The sequence below is a fragment of the Osmia lignaria genome, chromosome 9 (assembly GCF_051020975.1).
Source record: "Osmia lignaria lignaria isolate PbOS001 chromosome 9, iyOsmLign1, whole genome shotgun sequence".
NCBI lineage: Eukaryota > Metazoa > Arthropoda > Insecta > Hymenoptera > Megachilidae > Osmia > Osmia lignaria.
The window spans coordinates 11,476,082-11,498,276 of record NC_135040.1 but is presented as its reverse complement, the minus strand read 5'-3'; the positions used below and the strand labels follow the sequence as shown (position 1 = coordinate 11,498,276).

General features: G+C 44.4%; 1 protein-coding gene and 1 long non-coding RNA gene across 4 annotated transcripts in view; one reads left to right on the top strand and one right to left on the bottom strand.

Moving 5' to 3' along the window:
• Window positions 1-22,195, bottom strand: part of LOC117606479 (uncharacterized) — a 103,885-nt gene that overhangs the window by 74,947 nt on the left and 6,743 nt on the right. The window lies entirely within an intron of this gene.
• Window positions 15,803-22,195, top strand: part of klu (zinc finger protein klumpfuss) — a 49,374-nt gene continuing 42,981 nt past the window's right edge. Inside the window, exon 1 of one of the 2 annotated variants that reach the window (XM_034328914.2) lies at window positions 15,803-16,165. In XM_034328914.2, coding sequence (XP_034184805.1) covers window positions 16,115-16,165 — 51 coding nt within the window. In that variant the 5' untranslated portion in view covers window positions 15,803-16,114. Of the gene's footprint in view, window positions 16,166-16,728; window positions 17,996-22,195 lie in introns of those variants that run through there. The other variant, XM_076690285.1, reaches the window with a different exon arrangement.

Here is a 22,195-nt window from a genome sequence, read left to right as displayed (position 1 = left end):
GTGGAGGTAAGAAGCATAGAGAACAGCTGAACGAATGATCTTTGGAAGACAAGGGGGATCGAAAATGATAGAATAAAGAAGAAGATAGGGCGAGGAAGGGGAGCAAGGTATAAGGATCGACTGACAATGGTCCGCAAGAATAAAGAGGATAGGCAGGGTATATCTGGTCGAACAACGACAATGCCCGTGCTCTTTTATACGCCTTGCGTTGGCGATCCTCTTGTTCGCATAAACTGCGACCGGAGAAGATAGGCTTCGATGCTCGTACCTTCGATTAAAACTATCGATCGATACCTCTCGCGTACCGTTTCTCTTCTCTCTTACCCCTTTCATGATAATCCGATCCGTTCCGTTTCGCAATGAAATTCGAACGATCCAGTTAGATCGTCCTCTTATCACGAATTGGCAAAATCGTGAAACAGAAAAATGAATTTCTCACGATGCTCGATGACGACGTTCGATCGATTATTCGTTAATGAAATCGGCATCGTGCGAAGCTCTGCTCGGGCGCTTAATTAAATTACCACGCTTTGCGGATTCACGTGTCGACGTTACACCCGCGAACGTGTATACGTGATCCGACGACGCCCGCGTCGTGTGTCACGCGAACGTTCGCCGAATTTACACGCGCAACGCGGCCGGGACCGGTGCTTTTATCGCGGCGCGTTCAGGTTTTCAGGGTTGTCGAATCGCATTCGGTTATCTAAATTGCATCGGAATCGATGTCGATGCCCACGGTTTCCACCGCGGCGTCATAAACCAACACCTGTTGATACCGACGCGTGTCCAGGGTGGTCCCGAGCGTGTCTCTCCTTCGCCAGCAAACCCGAGGAATACTAAAATCGTCAAAGGATCTCGTTTTCTCGAAATCTTGCAAATGATGCAACATTTTCTAATTGCACTATTTCTACCAATTTTTATATCTACCACGAGTGATTAGAAATTCATAAATTCCTTGATAGAAAAAGAACCTTAGAGCCTAGCAGAATAAAGTAACATTTTTCGCAATGATTAAACGAAGCATGCTTTACAGAGAACAATTTATCACACCCACGCGTGTCAGATATTTCTCTTGAATAATCAATCTACATCCCTGGTCGTCGACGAATAGAAAAACACAACGGGAGCTCGATTAACGATCCACTCTAAATGTCAATCTATCAATGATTTCAATTAAATCTCTCAATCAGAATAAAATCAAGTTACAATTCTATCCTAGCATTTTCTCTGCAATATCACGAAACCACCCACGATTCTTTTCCAGGAAAGCAATTCCTGGCCTTTCGATCACATTTCTGAAACCGGTCGTCGAAGTTTTTAGTACGTTCATCCAAGGGGAAGGGTACACACGGAGCACGGATTCTTCGCGGAATATTTCATCGTCTGATTAACGCCCCTGCTCTAATCACTCACACGCGCGTTTCTTCGTGAACGTGCTGCGGATGGCTTAAGGCGAATTCACAGACACGAGCAGGTTCGTACGGCCACGCACTTGTCGCCTCGCGATAATCTGACACTGAATAATGAACCGTGAATAATTACGCGAGGTGAAAGTCACGACAACGGGTTCGTTCGATGCTTCGACGCTAAGTTTCGACGATTCCTCGTGCTCGTCGTAGGGAATCGGTTGTGGGTGAACCTTCAAAGTCGAGGTCATCGGGCGGCCTTCCAAGGTAACGAAGAAGCGAGACGCGAGCATAGAAATGAACACCGAGTCGCGAGAAATACCTGGTTGAAATCTTGGTTGTACGTTCTGAGTTTCTCAGAGATGATTTCATTTCCTATATAACTAAATGGTAATTATTTAATATTTGGACTTTCAAATTTGACCTTAATAAAATTTAATTTATAAAATAAGCAGTCAATGTTGTGATCGAAATAATAAAAATTCCAAATTTCATTCCCATGGTTTTCTTCCACTTCCTCTGTCGAATATACAGGATTATCCCTTAGCATTAAATATTCAGAAGAATCAATCTTACTTAATGATCAATGCCCGATAGCGCGTTCGAAAGTGGCAACACTTCCATCGGACAGGTACGCGGAGGTGTATAGGTGTCTCGGATAAATTCGTTTCGTTTTCAGACCAGGATCGGTACAAGCACGAGAACGACGATGATTTATTTGTGAATCAACACGCGCGTCTAGGAAAGAGCCGCATCGGAACCGCGTCGGACAAAGACGAAGCGAGTCGACTCTACCGGCTCATTAATTTTCTCTATTAATGACTGCAATCAACGGCGCGAGTGTGCTCGCGGTGAGCGCTTAATTCTGTTCTCGATTACGAATGAACTCTCGAGGATACGATGTTGACGCCTGACGACCATCGAAAGTAGCCGATCGTCGAATCAAGTAAATAAAATCTCTATTAAGATAATGAAACTTCAAATACTTCAACTATTCTTCGAGTAATTTGGATAATTCGTATGTTCAAAAATATAATATTGAAAATATTAGTCTGAGATTAATTTTCATATCAACTCTAGTAATATTTTTGCTAACCAACCCCTTGAATAATTAATTCAAGCAAGTGTGCTATATAAAATCATAAAAAATGAGTTTCGTACACATGATGGTGCAACAGAAATAGGGGTGGGTTATTTCCAGGGTCAGCCATAATAGAACGAAGTTGTTCAAAGGTGAGACCACCTCGTGGTATTTTTAGAACAGGGCCAGCAGGAGGATAATCTGTGCTCAGAAGGGTGGTAGAGAATCAGCCATCATTTCGGGCTGTTCCTCTCTGTATCGTATCAGACATGTCTTTCCTTCCTTCCTTCCTTCCTATCCTCAGCTGTCCGCATTTCCCACACTTCTTCTTGAAGGGGTGACCGTTGTTTTGGATAAAGATAAATTTCGCCTCCTCCTGGCCCTGAAATTTTTCCCCCCCTAGGGAGCATTGTCGGTTTCCACGACGCGCAATTTACCGAGGAGCAGTCGTAAAAGTGTGCGATTGTGTCCGTGTCCGGTTCCCGAAACGACCGGTGCCGCTCTCAAGGGTGCTCGGAAAAAGCGCACCCCTCTCCGACGAAACGACGAGTTCGCATGGACGAGGCGCGATGAAACGAAAACCCTGGCGAAATTAATTGGTCCGTTTAACTCTTTGCCACGATGCTGTTCGATGAGTAATGACGATTCATTTAGAAACACGAACGCATCCCGGAGATGCGATGCTCGTTTAGAAAGCTCGCTGCGTATATAGATTGCGAGAAGACATTAGGACGCCTACGAAAATTTATGGAAACAATTGTACGGCGACGGTACAGGATGTTTCGTTACGTGTGGGAAGTACCACGGGGTCAGATTGGTAACACGAAAATGGTAAAGAAACGTACGAACTTGTTCTGGAGTTACAACCAACAGGTTGTGTTTCCATAATATGTAAGTTCTTTATTTGCGATAAGGAATCCATTGGTTAATTTTCAAATTTGTATATTCAATGTATACTATGTGCTGCAAAAAGGGTTCATCCTGTATAATTTTGATAAATAAATAAATAAATAAATTTAAACCTCAAATTTGATATCTTAGATCATTTACTTTATTCAAAATCATTTTATAGATTATTTAATTAGAATAATTGAAATAAAATGAATTGTCTATTTACCACTCGAGATTCTAAATGCAAAGCGCAAGCAACCCTTGAGTCATCTTGAGAACAAGCTTACGTAGCATCTGTTCGGGAATTCCTTTACCCTTACGCATCTGTCGGTGTGACGTAATCTGACGTGTACCAGGTAACGGGTCCCTTTTCGATGACGTCATAGAGAAAGGGAGATCCCTACCGAAAGCAACCCTCGTTTCGTACACGAGCACCCATATACCTGAACAAGAGGGAGGAACACCGAAATTCCGGATCTTCCGTAGAAAATAATTACGAGCGATCTGGTTTTTGCGCTGAATCGAGCCAGGGGGGAGGATTTTTGCTGCTTTTAAATCGCGACGATAAACAGGAGCAAGAAAAGCCGGCAAACGTTTGCACGTTCGAGCGTTCGTACGAAGCGGAATGCCGTTCGACGAAGCGACGATACGCCGAAGAAATCGTCGAGGGAGAAGAGGAATCGAACGATTACCGAACGTGACTGCTCGAGACGCCTGGCGTAACTTATGTTAGAATCACGAGCAGCCTGCAATAAGAATAACCGAGGAATTCGGTTTTTCTAGCCGATGCAATTGAAGCGTCTGTCGCGTCTCGTGATCGTAGCTGCCATTTCGCTGGAGGTTCAATTAAACGTTCCGTACCCGCTTTGCGACCACGCGTCTTCGAGTACTTACTCGCGTGAACAGAGAGAGACAGAGAGGTGGAAAAAAAGGAAAATCGTGTGCTGATAATTGAGGCATTCGTTGCATTCCCGGCTGACCTCGTCGAGCACACTTACCTACCTTCGAAGGTCTTTCGTGTCTCACCCGAACGCGCTTGAATAATGCAGGAACCGGAAAGTGAATATTGATGGTCGATGCTCGCGTCGGCCATCTCGGGGAAGAACAAAGCCGAAGAAAGAAGAAGAAGAAGCGGAGAATGGAATCGATGCGAAGATAAGAGCGTTCCGAGGAGGGAGAAAAATTTGTCGTGGGCGTTTACGAGGATCGTTTGTGTATCTTTTTCCCTTTTTCTTCGAGGGGCGCGATCGTGCTATATAAACCGGGAGCTCGTTAATGCGCGTGCAACTCGGAACATAATGCGCCATCAGGCACGCTAATAGTTGTTTCGTACCGACGACAACTTGCTGAAATAGGTCCTCTCTGTTGTTGGCGCGTACGTGTAACAGCCTCGTCTACCCACGCGAACTTACGGGATGATTCACGCGACGCCTCTTCGATGAGCCGACACCGAGGTAAAATTTGGCATTTCTTTCAGAAATTTCGAAAGTCGGAATTTTTCGATGACGCGTCGACGTTTGACGATTCGGAGAGCGAAACTAGAATTTATATTTCGACTCGTACGAACGAATGAACTCGATAAAAATAAAAAGTAATCACGAGATACACGATACAACGAATTTCCAACCCCTACAAATCTCAATTAACGTTAATCACGAGCGAACCGATAAGCAAGCGCGCTCTAGCTCGTAGTCGAGGCGAACGAGAACTTAAAACGATTCTTCTCTTTACAACGACACCGAGCCTTCTCTTCCAATTAACTTATCTCTGCAATTGAACAGACATCGCCACCTTGCTATCTTAATCCGTCCGATCGTTTCGCGCTATTCACCGATCGGCATTAACCCTCGAGGACGATATTCCGCGAGTACGTCGCTTCGCTGAGATAGCGAGAGGATAATTTACACGGTCCAGATGCTGGTTAGGGCTGGTAGATTCGCGCGCGGACGCGTGTAACTCTCGTTGTAACGAGACGCGTTAGCAGGACGTAACGACGAAGTAATGGGGACCTCTTACTGGAACAATGGCGTTGGCGACACGACGAGTACCGCTGGTTAGACACCTCTGATCGTGGGCAAACAGATTTCTTTTCCTTTTCGCGTCCTTCTCCGCGAGGAGAAACACCGGTGCGTGGCAGACGCACCATTGTGTTCGCCGCGTTGTCAAACACCCACGCGCCCAAGCATCTTTCAGACCATACTGCGAGAACCGTCTGTTAGGCTTGTTAATTTAATCTCCGTGACTTATGCCGAATCGACTTGCGACAAACGAGCGATTTTTTTCAATTGTTCCGTGATAAAACAAAAAATTTGATATATCAAGAATTCTTAGTAATTGTTATTAAATTCATAATCTTGCCAATATATGAACCTAAAGAGTCTTTCAAAAATGGAATAAGAAAATTCAATCGAAGCACAAATTACATCGCCAACAGACAATAATTTAATACAAGACCAACTCTGAAACATAAATTAAAGGACAAAACCTGCAACAATAGCTAAAAGACACAAAAATATACAACAAACTGTAAATCTACCTTACGAGTCGCTAATAATATAGGTGGTTGATGCGACATTAAATAATCTAAATAAAAAAATTCAATTGAACGTTGCCTAAACAATCGAGAACCCAGGTGTTCAATGATCGTGAACCGTAACGACAGATAGAGGACGGATATTATGGAATGGCCTGAGGTGAAGTAGAGATTTCCCAGCAGCCCCCTGGTCTCGCAAGGTGGGGTAATGACATGTGGTTCGAGTAACGAGGGTGTGTCACGAAGAAATCCAGCCACCTTTGGCATGCCTAAAGCTGCTTATACTTGCATTCCCACACGTGCTCGCCCTTCTTCAGAATATGCTGGGGGTAGCAACATACCCCACGTGGGAGTGCATGCTTGAAAAATTCCTTCACAATACTCGTTCCCCCACGGGCTGCCTTCAAACAAATATCATTGTCCTCCGCGTAACGCGCTCGTTTATGCATTGTTTGAGCGCGAAAACCTGAATTCCCGTATGAATCTCTAAGCATTCTAGAATTACGAACGTACTTTTTCAATACCGTCGAGTGATGATTAATTCATGATATTAATCATATAAAACGCATCATTAAATGATTGCGTAATTCTATCCGATTTGTGGATCTATAGATATCTATGGAGGAATTTTTGGCGGGAAACCATAACCACGTGTACCCTAGGCCCTTAATGGATCCGACACGAAGGATTCCCATTGTTCGAGCAAGGACGATGACGCGGTGCAAGTGTGTAGCAATAGGAACGGTGACGTAAATAGGTCTCCACCGGCTTTTTGGCGGGAAGGAATAAGGTGTCCCGTTTCCATCACGCCTGCGCAGCTTGCGCGATTCCCACACGAGAAGCTGCATGCTTCAAGATCCCCCTGCTCCGTTCCTCGTTAATAACTCCCTCGACGACAATGGAAGGGCTGCTTCTCGTGTTCTTAGGTAGGGGGATGCTGACTGGAAGGAGATTGCCAGTTACCACCTGGAGGCACCGTCCTCTTCAACGTGGGAGCCCCACACCTATGCCACCCTAAACAAAAACCCTGCTCTGCGGATTCCCTTTTTCCCCTCGCAGAATTTATGTTAAACGTCAGGTTGCGGAAGACGATGTCGAATACGCTAACTAAACGGCGAAAGTAACTAGGACTAGCTAAAGGTTAAGGTCGGCTGGAAATCCGTACATTTCGTGCATCGTCGAACGATAATCCGAGGTCATCCCGAGGTTCTGACTCATCCCGATCCTTATCGATCCTGTCGACTCTCTCGTTGCACGGGGAAAGGTATCCGAGACAGGTAACCCTCGGGTGCCCGGAGATAAGTCACTGCATGTCTAAGCGTCGGACGATTATCATCCTCGTCGATCGTGCTTGATTATCTGCAATTCAAAATGCCACGGAGACCACGACATCCGAGCCGGGCACATCCGCCTTTATGCGGGAGTCCTCCGATGCCACCGGCGTGTTAACTTTCTCGTTGCCAATCAGACGCTATTACGACATCCTCACTAACTCGTCTCTCGTATCCGGCCAGTGTAACGGACTTTATTTTCAACCGATATTTCCTTTACTGTTTCCATTCCATTCCGTATACCAGCGGCGAAGAATAACGGGAAAAGTTTCGCGTAACACCTCTGCTCTTACAACGTTGTTACTTTTTCTCTCTTTGCTTGTAACATTAAACAATAACAGAGAAAAAAAAACAGCCGCGTTATTAATGGAAAGAATTCTTGAATCGCCAACACCGCGGTCTCTCTAGAATCTTTTATAAGCAGGAACAATTACAAACTCCGAGGTCTGCAGTGGCATACAATTGCATTGTTGGCGAAGAACAGCGACAGTATTGGAACTTAATTAAAATACGCGACTGAGAGAGTAGGTATGTATGGTAGAACCTCGGAGGGCGTTCGTGGGAACGCGAGAGAAGAGGACTGCGAAGGGATTTTCGAAAAAGGATATCGAGAAACTTTTTCTTTTCCTTTCCTTCCTTCCTTCCTTACTTCCTCTTTGGTCTTGCACAGGACACGTAGCAACAGTGTTCTGAATGCTTCAGGGTCGTAGGAACCCTTTCGTGTCGGGCCAAGTCGACCCCTTCGAGGCTGGAACTTCTCTAATTTGCATTCGCAGGGCCCTCTTTTCTCGCACGTGTTTTTCTCGTCCTCCTCCTCCTCCTCTCGCTTTGACCGAGTAAACGGCTAGTAAAAGGTGACGTCACGTGATGCCATAACGCTGCGAGAAAGCAACCCCGTAGAACAGCTGCTCGCGATTTCTCACGCGCCCAAAAGCCACCGGGAGACAATTGAACTTGATTCCGGTTCGCCCGGGGTGGCTCCTTCAAAGCGTGTACGCGAGACCCGAAGAAGGAGAGGGAGAGCAAGGTCCACCCATATGGGCACGCACCTTCCTACCATCGTATCCGAACCGGTCCCTTCTAGCTTCCGGAAAAAATCGATAGACAGGTGGAGCAGATGTAATCAGAAACGTCACCCCTCGCGGCGATCTAATGCTTCTTCTAGATGGAAGACCTTATTGTCGCGGATTACGGGCCGATCTTCTCGTCGACCGATCATCTGTTACTCCGCAAACTTTCCCTGAGAAGCTGATGGGAATCGGATGATCGAGAAATGCCTCCAATGCTTTTCCATCAAACGCTCTGCTCTTACGAAAGAATACAGCGACGCTGTATAACATTACTACGCGTACGTCCTTCTTTTCAAATTCTTGGAACTGCAAGATTTTGCAAGTTCAATTCGAGAAACTAAAAAAGTTCTAAGTCCCTGCAACGCATCTATTCCATAAATGTATCGCGAGATCGTCGTATTATTCGCGAGGTGAACTCGATTTTGCCGAAAACATTGCCAAATACGTTTCGTCACGATTCTTTTTTACTGTACGCTACGCCGTGTTCCTCTTCGATCCAAGGATCTGGATCCTGATCAAGGTGGCCCGACACGACGGTAGCACGGCGTTTATCGATACCGAACTATCTCCAGACGATTCGGCGATTCGGTCTCATATTCAGAGCAGAGGTCCTTGCATCCTGATCCGGCTGTTTGGCTCGGCTAGATATCCTGAGGTAATATGCATTCGCCGGCCAACCGAATGAATTATGCAGAATCCAAGAGACTCGATCCGCAGTCTCTCTTTATGCATCGATCTCTCTTCCTTCTCTCATTTTTCTGTTCTTCTTTGTTTTTTTTTTTTTTGTGATCTTTTTATCGTGCGTCGCGCGCTCCTGCTGACCTAGAACCTAGATCGTCTAGGAGCTGATCTGAAACGGTTGTAAGCGATTTTCTGTTTCGAGAACGATATATTTTAGCAAAGCCGGAGAACGTGGATTATATTTTCTACACTTTAATATATCATAAGTGCATAAATATTCTCAGCCTACTAATAATTTTCTAATGGAAATTTTAGTTTTATTTGTTGAATTACGATCCATATAATTTCTATGAAGTTCCACGGGCGATACTGTGTGCATAATCAATTTTAAAAGCTCATCAATCGGTAATTGAATGCAGAAGGGGAAGAAAATTTATAGGCGAAACGTTCCCCGCGGTATCGGCTTAATATACGATTAAACTATCGCATGAAACTCGTGTTACGCGTTTTCGCAAACGTGTCGAAGCAGGAGATAAAAAAAAAAAGAATCCACCACGCAATATCTGGCGGAAAATGAGCGGCGATACGCGAACGGCTGTTAGCCAGAAAGCAATTAATTTTCCTCGCGATCCGAGGCAAGTCGGCGCCTCTGGTTTTCTAACGCAGCCCACCAGGAACATGTTGCTAAGCGAATCTAGGTCCCATCCAACAGTAGAAACTGCACTCGACGGGCACGCGAATCTACATTCATTTATTCGAACGCGACCGATCGACGCAGTCCGATTTCCGCAAACGATGCTAATGCCGGAGCATAGCAATTCGTCCGTTTGCAATTGCCTCCCACTCTGCTCTTCTATCGGCACCGGATCGTACCAAGTGGAATATCTATTTCGCGCTATTTCAATTTCATTCGCTTCAACGTGTCGAGCATTCTTTAACCCGCAAGAAAAAAAATAACAGATACGTTTTTCCTAAGACACGCGCCACGTTGTAGATTAAACTTTTACACCTGTAAAATGCACCTAATCCCTTTCTCGTTATTCATACGTACGCGCAACGTTTCACAGCTATCATTGGTAATAAATTAATAGAAACCAGTGCCTACTTAACGCAACCGTGATCACTTTTTTTCTCCTTCTCGATGTCCGTGCGATCAGCGGCGATCGTGCGTGAATTTTCCTCGAGCGGCGTGTCGTCGAAATCTCTGTCACGCCGCGTGGAGAACATAATACGGGACACGCTCGAGTACCGGTAGTGATCGATCGATCGATCTTGACCACAGACCAACGCGTATACGTAACGTCGTGCAAGAGAAGGCGCGCAACTGCAATATCGGAGCATACATTAAATCCTGTCCTGTATAACCGTGGCGAATTACGGTTTCGCGAAAAACGATTAATTACCATGGCGGAAACACGACACGCGACGATCAATAATTACGACAAATATCGGCAACTATGTTGCTTCTCCGATATAATCGTTTATCGAGCAACGGTACCTTTGATGCAACGATGAATTGCATTTAGACGATACCTATTGGCCTAGCTACGTTCCATGAATTTCTTCAATTACCAAAAAAGAAGGATGCTCAAGGTTGTCTTTTAGCATACATCAATGCTTATCTTCTCATGAATTTTTATACGCTTGCGAAATACTCGGCTTTCTTGAGCCGCGTCGTTTGAAGCGGCAAGTCGAAGAAATTAAAGAACGATCGTTAGAATTTTCGAGGTAAACCATCGATTCCTTTCCGACACAGACGGTCAAGGACCTGCTTTGATCGGTGGATGAAGCAATTTTTATCGCGAAACTTTAAAATATTTAACACGTAAAATTCAACACCTGGTTGATCATCGTCTGAAGAGGATAATCAATTACAAAGTCGAGCCATGGAATTACCACTAGCTATTTCAAACGAAAACAGATGATTACAAAAGAACACCGTTGATTCTTAATTAATTTGCTCGACTGATCGAGTATCAGGTAGATTCCCGTTCCACGGAGACATCCCGTTCTCTATAACTCAGTAGCTCGCGACTGGCTTGGCGCAGCAGTTAATGAAACGCCCAATTGTCGCGATGCAGATTAATCGTCGCTCTATCGGCGTGGCGAGATCTCGTTTTAATTTAATTCCCATCATCGGAGCGACTCGAGTAAATTCACCGCCTCTCTCCGCGTAACGTGTTCCTTTCTCTCCTCGCTAATTTCTCGTTCGCTTTAACGCGAGATGGTTAATTAACCGAAGAGGTAAACGAGTGAACGTGTAATAAAACGCGAAAAGTCGGTCTGGAGCCACCTTTTCGAATCGTCCATTCAATTTCACTCGCGCATAATTTGCTCGAGCACTGGCGAGCTTTCGTCTCGGACGCGCGCGGAATATCAAAGACAAACGTCTTAGAGAAGTCATAGAAATCCGCGAGCGAAGAAAAGGATAAAAAGGGAAACTCGAACGAGCGAAGAGAAGCGGCCGTTGTCTATTCACGGATGAAGCGCGTTGCCGAGACGAACAGGTCCGTTTGTTTATATCGGGCAAATTGTATTAATATTCCGCGTGCGTGCGGAGCGAGACGACGATTCTATGGATTTCACGCGTGCCTGCCATGCAACGTTTCAGCTCGTTCCTTCTTTCGCAGCCAGCGTAGCTATTGCAACAGCGAGATTACACGGAGTCGTTGGTCGCGGCTCGACAACGCGACACCGACGGAAGATGAATGCTCCACGCTTTCGCGAGCTCGCATCTTGGGCGGGACGAGCGTGTTTCTGCGATCCGCGAGCAACGCGCGTCTATGATGAATGGGCCGATGTTAACCGAAACAATAATTCAGTTAAGACTACCGCTACACCAGTTTAACTCGTCGCGTTACATCGCGACCGTTTTGCTCATTGTCGCGACCGCTTTAAGCGAATTCCGTGGATCGCTACCGGCAGCGATTTATATGCTCCGTGTCACGCTCGTTGCACGAAACGGATGAAAGCAACGCTACCTTGTCTTCATCGCGATTATCTGGGTCAGTCGGACGAAACGCGAATGAAAACTAACGATATCGTGATTGCAATCTATTTTCATTTTCTTTTCTCCATTTTTGATAAGATTCAATGTTTGATATATGTTATTGAAATTCCGTTGGATTATTTCCAATGAATGCGCGTGTGATTTTGAAAAATTTCCAAGAGGAAGTTTCGAGTATCCATCGTTAACGAGAAGCGAGTATTACGACAATGGAGATTCCGCTGAGTAATTTCAAGATAAAGTCAGAAGCGAGAATGCAACAAAAGCGGAGGTGTTAAACTTCGAGACACGAAGAAACAAAGCTATCTCATCTGCACGACCTTACAACTCTCGCTTTCGTCGAGGAAGACGACGACGGCGTAGGAGACGAGGGTCTCTCCAGCGAGTATAATTATCAGTCACGCTGTGGTCGGAGGATATATACCTGGGCTGTGGCCTGGGTTAGGGCCCTGCGTAGATTTCATGTTATTTCCACTGATTACATTCATTATCGGATTTAAAGTTAGTAGACCCTTGGTTAGAAGCATTCCTACCATCTCGTTGCTAAAGTTCAACCTACGAACGAAACCAGACGGTGGTATCTTACGTTCGAACCACTTATTAATTTTATCGAATTACCAACGATTATTTTCGCCTCGTTCCTTTTCCTCTGGGTCCCCTTATCAAATTCGCTGAAAATCGCGCTTTCGTTGCACGCCGTTTCGAACGATCGAGAGAAGAAAAGATTCTTTCCCTCGGTCGTTTGTACGCGTATTTACAAGATTCGCGGGACGTTATCGCGTCAGCCAGTGTTACGCCCACGCACGATAACGCGTATCGCGAAATAAAAATATTCCACTCGCCGAAAATCGAAGCTTTTCTCGTTCGCGTGCAGATATACGCCGGCGAAGAAGAAGAAATCACGCCGACGACAAAAACAGGGTCGACACGGGTCATCGATTCAATGCAAAATATTTTGCGAAAGAGATGCATGTGTCCAAGCGCAACAACGACCCCAGCCACGTTTCTTCAATGAATTCTTTTTAGTTTTATTCATCAGTACCGTATCGATAAGAACGCGCGATGGATTACGTGTATCAAAATAGAGCAGCCACGATAACTCTGGTGACGAGCAGTTTCACGTCAATCGCGATGACGTATTCTAACGAATATCAATACCAGAATCGAAGTTTAAATTGTACAGTTTAAATTTGTCAATCTTAGATAAGATTCGGGAAATCAGAAGTAAAATATTAACTTAAAGATCTTTGCTCGAATACTTCTGGAAAAATTTTACGTAATTTTATAGTTCTACGATGATTTTAATGTATTCGAATTGCTTCGAACGAATGTTTTCGTAGTGGGTGGATAAAACGAAGAAACAAACACGAGCAAACAGATACAACCACGCTAATCAACGATGAATTATCAGCGCAAAATAACAAAATGTTTGAATCGCAAGTTGTTTACGGTGGGCAACGTAACCGAGGATAAAAGTTTTGTCAGCGATATGCTTGTAATATTCAATAAAAATTAATCAGATTCAAGGAAAACGTTGCTTCGTAACCATTAAGGTCGTGATCTAGGAGCAATTTAATCACCGCGATTAGTCGGAAAAATAGAAAAATCTCTTCCGTGAAAAATATTCTCTTACCAAACAACATAGAAATTATTTTTCCTATTGCGTATCGACGCGGGAATGGTACGATCAACGAAGAACGTCTGAGACGCCCACACTGAAAGTTACGCAAACAACGATAATCCCTTCTTATCGGGTGTTTATTTATAAATCGCTCGGATGGTTTGCTCGAACCTTTTCTTCGATTTTGCAAAGAGAACAAAGAAATACGCTTTTCATTTATTACGCGGCTTCAATTTTCTTGAGTATGATCATTGAATGCCATGGGGATCACCGGTGACCGGCATCGCAAATGGCACATGCCTGAATAATAGAAAAACAGTAAAATATCAAATAGAATATATGAAATTTGAAAATTCCTATTCTTAATATAATTAGAGCTTCAACGTGTTAATTTTGAATCGAAGTACAAGAAACGAGCCCTACAGGAAATTCGCCGAGCCGTGGAGCGATGATCGCGTGCCGATCGCGTGCTGATGTTTCGTGAACGCCATCGATCCGCCACTCAATTACCGCATCTTCAATATACATTCGATTAACATATTATATTTACTCTGGTATAATTAATCGAATCGGCTCATCTCGTCACGGTGGTAACGATTTCGAAGGCACCGGACGGGGAGCAAAAAGATAGCTTCGTGGAAGCTGAAATCGGCCAGCCTACGATTCTACGAGGATCCTAATTATTATCGAAAGAGCGTTGCGTGGGTTTCGGAGTCGAATGTATCGAGAAGAGAAGCTCGATGCATCGGTGCTCGAGCGCTATCGATACATTAATTAAAACATCGGTGCACGGGCGCGGCTGACAGCGCGCTCACGCCCAGGCTCGATCGTCCGAATATAACGCTCGCGCTTTTATTGTCGTCCTCCACCCTTCTTCCCTCCGACATTTTCTTTTTACCTCGTCAATTTTTATTTCTCCGCTCCACTCCACCCTGCTCGTTCGTTCGCATTCCAACGCGGCTTCGACACTCGCTCCCTCGTGTACGATAATCCCGCGTGTCTTCCGCGTGACTTAATCACGCGAGAGCCACGCTCGAGATACGCCCGGCCTGGCCCGTTGCTCCGACCGCTTGTAAATCGGAACTGCCCGCACGACAGCGATTAAAAATTGCTAAATTAACGAATTACGGTGTCGGCGAACCTCGAGGGCTGTCCGGCAACGGGGCGCAGATAAACCGACAGCTTATAAAACCGAAACGCCAGAGGTAAGGTTACGCCTAACGGGGAACTAATTAAGATATCCCAGGTGCACGCGTCGTAACGCGTGCACCGCGTCATAAATTCTTCGATACCAACTCGCCACGAAGTCCTTACATCCTCCGGTCGAGTACGTGATCAAAAGTGACTAGAGATTGCGCAAGATTACTGCCGAGAGTGTGCCTTGCGCGATGCAACACGGTGCAACGTGCATGCCTGCTTCTCCAGCCTCGGTGCAACCAGTTGCGTCCAACCTTCCTATCGTCCCGAGTACAACAAGACTGTACAAGCTATGACTAGAAAAGATTTCGATCAACCCTGCCTCGAGCAGAAGAGCTGGAACTTTATTATCGAGACACAAGTAGCGATTTATATTTGAAACACCTTCCTTTTAGTTAAAAATTTTTAAGCATCTTTTTAAATTCTATTCGAATCTTAAAAATCTTGATTTTGTGGTAACTGATTGTGAGAAAATAATTTTGGACTCGTGAACTCGAGTAAATGGAATAAGATTGTTTATGTCATTGCTAGCGCGAGATTTATCATTGATCGTTTTTGTGTACATGACAAATTAAGCAATATTCAAGATAAATAAAACAGAAAGCTTTTTCACTGATAAATTTGTAAAGAAATAAATTATCTATTTCTTTTATCAGACAGAACCAAAGAAGTCGATCACCATTTTGGCGGCAATCATCGCATCTTTAGACAATCTATCAAGACTTTCAAATAAATTTTAAAGCGATTCGAAATTTTCTTCCAAGTTTCATACGTAGCCCGTCACTAGATTTGAGTATAGAGGGTGAGAAAGAAAGAGGGATTTCGTAGGGATTGAGAGGGTGAAAGAAAGAAAACAAGGGGTCGTCTTTGCTCCTCTGGAGTACCTTTTGCAAGGGAGGAGTCCGCGTCGGTGACGTTAACAAGGAAATGGAGGAGGGGGAGGAGAAGAAAAGGGGAGGAGAGGAATCACAACGCGGCGTGGGAATCAGAAGGGAGAGACCGCCTAGCCACCCCTCTTTTCCTGTCCCTTCAGGGGGCGAGTTTGGCAACTTCGAGACGCAGTTGCCGTCGACGATAATCGTTGCTACTGCGTAGTCGTTTGCCGCGTGGGCCACCAGTGACACTCACGAATCCGTACACTAAACAAGGTGAACCATCGCTATCCGTGGAAACGTGCTTTTCATTCCTATAAACCTTCAGTGAATGAAATAATGTGGGAGGTGGTGAACATTGCTGGAACTACGAGTTGGTGGATACGTTCTGACAGTTTTAAATCATCGTAAAGATCTTAACCAAATGGTTGAATTGACGTACTCCGCGGAAAATCAAGAGAGAACAATCAAAGAGGTGAGTACATTTTTACTGTCAAATTATTATTTAACCTTCTACACTAGTATGTTTGTCCTCAGTGATCAAATTTAATTTACTTTTTAATATGAATATAATTAATAATCGTACAATTAAGATTTATACAAAGTGCAAATTAAAGAAACTAATTCTGATACACTGGGTTCAAGCTGTTACAAGTGCAAAGGGTTAAACAATGAGTGGGTGATTGCCTATCGGAATCTTAAGTGGCCTCTCTCATTAACACCCCCAATTAACGATCGAATGACCGATTACTCGAAAGCCTGAGAAAAGTCGAGCGAACGGGTGAGCAGAAAAGCGTGTTCGGGGAAGAGGTGCCCCGCGTGAACCAAAGAGGAGTAGGAGAAAGAGTAACGAGGGGAGGTCATCCCCTCTTTCGATGACCCTCTCTCTCCCCACCAAAGGACTCGTGTCGCGTGTCCTACCTCCCACTACTCCTACCACACGTATCCACGTACACAGACACGAATCAGTGAAAACGCATACACACACGCGCGCGTACCGTCACATCGAAACGGAGTGGACGTGCATCTGCAAGCGGTTGCAGTTGGTGCGTGGTGTTGCATCGAGGAGTAACAAGGAGAATTGCTGGCGAGAGAGAAGGAAAAAAGGGGTTGTACTGTAGGTGGTTTTAAGGGTGGAGGGGTGAAGAGAGAAAGAGAAGAACGGAGGGTACCGGGTTAGGGGAGGGGGAGAAGGAACATCATACGTGTTTCGAGGTGCATGCACGCACTCGTGTGTTGGCGGCCACACGTGTGGTGGAGAGAGAGACAAGCCAGAAGAGAGGACGAGAGAAGAGACGAAGGAGAGAGAGGTGACTCTCATCGGGACTTTAGTTGCCGACTGTCCGCTACTACGCGCGGTGTTACGCCATCCTCATCGTTGTTTCCTCTCTTTCTATCCTGTCTGCCTCCTTTCGTCTTCGTTTCCGTTCCTCTCGCTCTCTCTCTCTCTCTCTGTTTCCCTCTCGCCCTCCTGTCTCTCTCACCTGTTGCCGCGCGTTTCTTTAATCCGCGATTTTCCGCGTCTCGCGCCGGACACGCGCATCGGTCGCGCCGTTTCTTCGCGATTTCCGTGGAAAATTGAAAGCTGAAAAGGACTCGCGATTGACTCGCGACCAAACATGGTGAACGATAAGATTCCCTGGAAAGGGCTGCGAAAAACCGAGAATCTTCCTGTTTCGTGAACAGTGGCTACGTGCAGGTATGCCGAACAGGACGACAGTGTCTGAGAATCGTCTACCAGCGAGCAACCGAAATGGTAATTCCAGGAATATCAACGTAAAGTCAACGGATATCGACAACAGCGATGGTACAAGTTCAAAACCATTATTGGAAGGAGTCGGTGTTGTACCGAACACCATAGACAATAGGATTCCATGAAATTCGCCTGTTTCCCTTTGTCAGTACGTTCCAATACACGACGACCGACAATATTATGAGAACTTTACCGATGATGATCGGCAAAACTGTGCGAACTAACGTGCCAGACATTTCACGTTCGCGATAGCGTTGCTCGATTGTGAAAGGTTAATTAGAAACAAGAAGCGGACTAAGTATTCGAATTTCGGAGCCACCGGTGTATTTCGAAAGTGAATTAGAGAACACGGGCAGTATTGCGCGAAATTAGCATATTTATTGGACAATCATTGAAATCGTTGGTAGAGTGAAAAAGGAGAGACTCGAAGGAGTTTCTTCATGAAAGCAGTGAAGTGGAGTGTCGGAAGTGTGCGTTTGGTCGAGCGCGTCTTTCGTCGCCACGATTGAACGAACGTCGACTAGCAGAATCAAGCTGCCGTCTGCACGAGAGGTGAGAATATTTTGAATATTCGGGATAAATGTCTACAATTAGGTCCCAATGAGAAATCAATTGAAAAGAGATAAATTCTATGTATTTTTGCCCCTCGAATCCAAAACTGTTGATAAAATTTGGGGGACGCTTGTATTTTTTAAGATACAAAGGTTAAGGTCAGGTTATCAAAAAGACATGACTTACCTCACGGCAAAAACTTGACCAGTCAACAATAGTCTTCTCGAAAAGAATAACTTCAAATTTTGAATTTAAACGAATTGTTAATAATAGTACGTGGCTAGCTAATTCTAATCTTGATATCACGACGATTGCACGTTTTATTCGATAAGTTCTCACGATTCGTCCTTCGCACTGTGAACTCTATGAACAGAAATTAGAACTGAGCAAGGAGATTATTGTTGATTGGTCAAGTTTTTGCTGTGAGGGATTCGGGGGGAAAAAATACATAGAATTTACCTCTTTTCAATTGATTTCTCGTTGGAACCATAATTGTAGACATTTACCATATTCGATTGTCTGAAAATTTCTGCGAAATTAGATATTTATTCGCCAGGGACCCCATTAGGTTCCCCTTCAAAATAACTCATAAAATAACGTAGAACGTCGAGCTCCGTTTGGAGTTAAAATTCATTCCCTCGTAATTGTCCCGTTACGAAGGTAACGTTGCGAATAGTTGCCCCTATAGAAAGTAGTAGGTTTTACTATCGCAACGAAAGCTTCGTACACGTGAACATATTCTCATTGACGTGTAACGTTGGCCGAACGCATCGATCGTTTATCTAGCCGGGCTATCGGAAGACGTAGCGTGCTAATTGCTCTAAGACGGGGGTGGAATGCCAAGCTTAACGAGTAAAGTCATCATTAAGACGAACGGTTGTTTTGCTTATCGTTAATCTCTAATTACCGGGCACGGTCGTCGCGGTATCTCGATCGTCGATGCCTATTCGCGTGCTGCTTTCTGCGACGATAATTAAATCACTCACTGTTCTATTACATTCCTCGGAACAACGGTAGGCAACGTAAAGCTGTCAACGAGATAAGAGCAACGTTAGTGCTTTACGACACCTTTCCACAAAATAACATTCGGCGCTGTGAATGCCTTTCCACTGATATCATTTACGACTAACGTTTTACCGAGAATATGTTTAACGAGCGATAATAAAACTATCTAATAAACTGCAAGATTAAAATTAATTGATTGTGGTAATCGAGTTTATCGCGGTGATCATCGATGGTTGCAATTACACTTCCGCGGTTACTTTTAACGTGGAATAAAATTTGCAATAACGATCAAGATAGAATCTACATACTGAATCTGGTGTACTATAAAAAGGATAAGATATTTTGTTAGCACGTTGATTGCTCTGAGGGTTGCGCTGAAAACTAGTCAGGTTAAATTAATAAGAAAAGGGAAAATAAACTTTGCATAGAATCAGTATTAAATTAAAATTTTGATCGATCTGGGAAAAGATAGCAAAAAATTATTTTTATATCGATCGTAAATTTATTTTATAAATTCATCTATCGTAGTATTAAATTTAAAATTAATAACATAAAATTTCAATTAAATTAACCAATTGAGTTCCAATATATCTGTTTCTACTGTGACACTTAAGCATCAACTCGATAAAGTCTTACGAATCCTTGTAAATCAAACAGCGGATATATAAAATAGAATAAAAGAAAAGAATGAAATTGCGAGATAATGGTGGTAGACAATGCAGATATGCATGCCACTAGCGAAGTATAACAAACGATACTTTCATAATTCACATGCAGTAGCGATTCAGACGTTACGTAACGTGGCAAATACAGCAAATATCCGTGGAACGTCACACGACCGAGACACCGACCAGTCAACGTACGATTGTACGATTTTGTTTCATAAGCGAACCGCGACCGCTACCGCTGCACAATACGCGTGTGTATTACTCGCAAGTTTCCTCGCGCGACCAAACAGACCGGAGAAAACGTTCTGTTCCCTTCAGATTATTTTCGTTTTCTAATGCATCGTTTACTTCTGTTCGAAACTACACCCGACCACGTACTCTCATTTTATTACGACGACGTAACTGTTGCTTTCCGCTGACAGACCCGTATTATTATCAAGCCACTAATGAGTTTCGATTGATCGGTAGCTCTTGGATTGGATAGATAAGCGCGGTAATAAGGCGTTTCTTAGGCGCGAATAAAGGACAGGTGTACGAGTTAGTTCCTAATTAAGTTACATTTCGACGACAATGTTCATGTGGGATCATAAAATGTTCTTTGCCATCTTGTTCCTTTTACAATGAAACAGCGAAATTACTTTTCATTCCGTTTATTTGTAATTAAGCAATTACCTTTACCTTGTATTCGTAATTATTGCAAATTTACCGCAACCGGTAGATCCTTTGAGCGCGGCAGGACATCATTGTAATTCGCCAGAACTTGTAATATTGTAATTCAACTTGTTCAATACTCAACGAGTTTGGTATTCCGGTAGCATAGCAACTAGTGACCGACCTGCCGGCAGCATTTATTACCCTCTCAAATGTATGTGCACATGTAAACGTCATAGAATCGTCTCGCGTGCCCCAAGTCGTTCGTTGTTGCCCGCATACGCACGCGCGTCTTTGATTTTACACGCGAATCGAGTAGATTATACCACGCCACCGTGAAATAATTACTTTTGAAATTACCGCTTTAAAAATGGCCTGTTACATCGAACGAATGGATTCGCACATTCGCGGTTTCTTGGGGTAGCGCACGCGTTGCAGTTTTGCTACGATAAATGCGTGCGCCGTTCAATTGTTAAAAAATTACTTCGGATCATTTATTTAGGTAACGCTGAAACCTGGTAAATACTTAATCGACTCTTGTTCTTACAAGCTCGGCGATTACGCGGTGTTTGGTCGATCGCGTTTACGATCGTGTTTGTTTTTCCCCGTAGGAATAAGCGTGCCTCGATTATCGACAATCGACTACTGTGTAGAATCGAGCGGAATTTCTTAGGTAGTCAACGCGAGCGTCATAAAGAAATTCCAGCACGGTAACCCCCCGGGTTTCTTCCTGTACCGGTAGCTCGGTCGACTAGTGGTTGGATGTAGCCGACCTTATATATCCCTCGTATATCACTATGCACCTTGGTTGCGTGCGCGAACTCGACACGAACGCGTACACGCGCGCTGCGTGCAAAGAGCTGCAACTCGCGACGCGTGTGCGTGTAAGCTAGAGGAGACAGATGCATAACGCGCACGCATTTACATCTCGACACGCGAAAGACCCCTCGACTCTTTCCTCCCTTCGCCGTTGTTTGCCTCGTCTGGCTCGATTCTACGATCGGGACTCTATTCTTCCTTCAGGATCGTTCCGCGTCGGCCATTGAGCTTCTTCTCGCGTTTGCAAACATATAGAGTTTCTTATTTTTCAATTACACAATCGATGATATTTAAATTATTGCTTGATGAAGCAGTACAAGTCTATGTCATTAATGACTTAATCTTTGAACTGCGAAAGTCTGGGTCAATGGTGACCCCAATTTGCAAAATATATACAAGGATATTATCCTGAAGTTAAATGTATAATTTCTAAAGAAACAGTGTGAAATTTAGAAAATTAAATTCAATTAAATTGGGACTCTTTTCACGGTCAGTCATCCGAGGGTTAAAAGTCAATGCAATGCTTAACCTTTGAATATAAAAAAATGATTGCCATTCAAAAAGGGCTAGAATCACGATGAACACTTTCAAGGCACGCGCGATAGAAAGAACTTGCGAATTCTACCTAGAAGCAGCTGTTGCCACAACGTCCAAAGAAACCTCGAAGAGTATCCTAGACTCACGCTCGTCCTAGGATCGTGTATAGAGAGACGGAAGATGGCCGGGCAGACAGACAAACGGAAAGAGAGATTGACAGGCGGAAGGTCCTGCTTCTCGAAAAGATTACGACGCCGGTAGCACGTGCCCCATTCAAGACACCGAACAGGGGAACCACCCTCGTAACTTAACCTAACCTAATCCAACCTCCTTGCCCCGACTATTCAGACCGTGACGAGGCAGCCTTCTTTGTTCAGCCGGATTCAATCTGAGAGGCAACGATTCAAACGTCTCTCGGTTTCTTCCTCTTTTCTTTACCCTCCCCCATCGGCTTTCTCACTTTTTTATCGCGCCACGCATCAGGAAGTTATAACGTCTGCCCTTCGAAGTACTGCCCTTT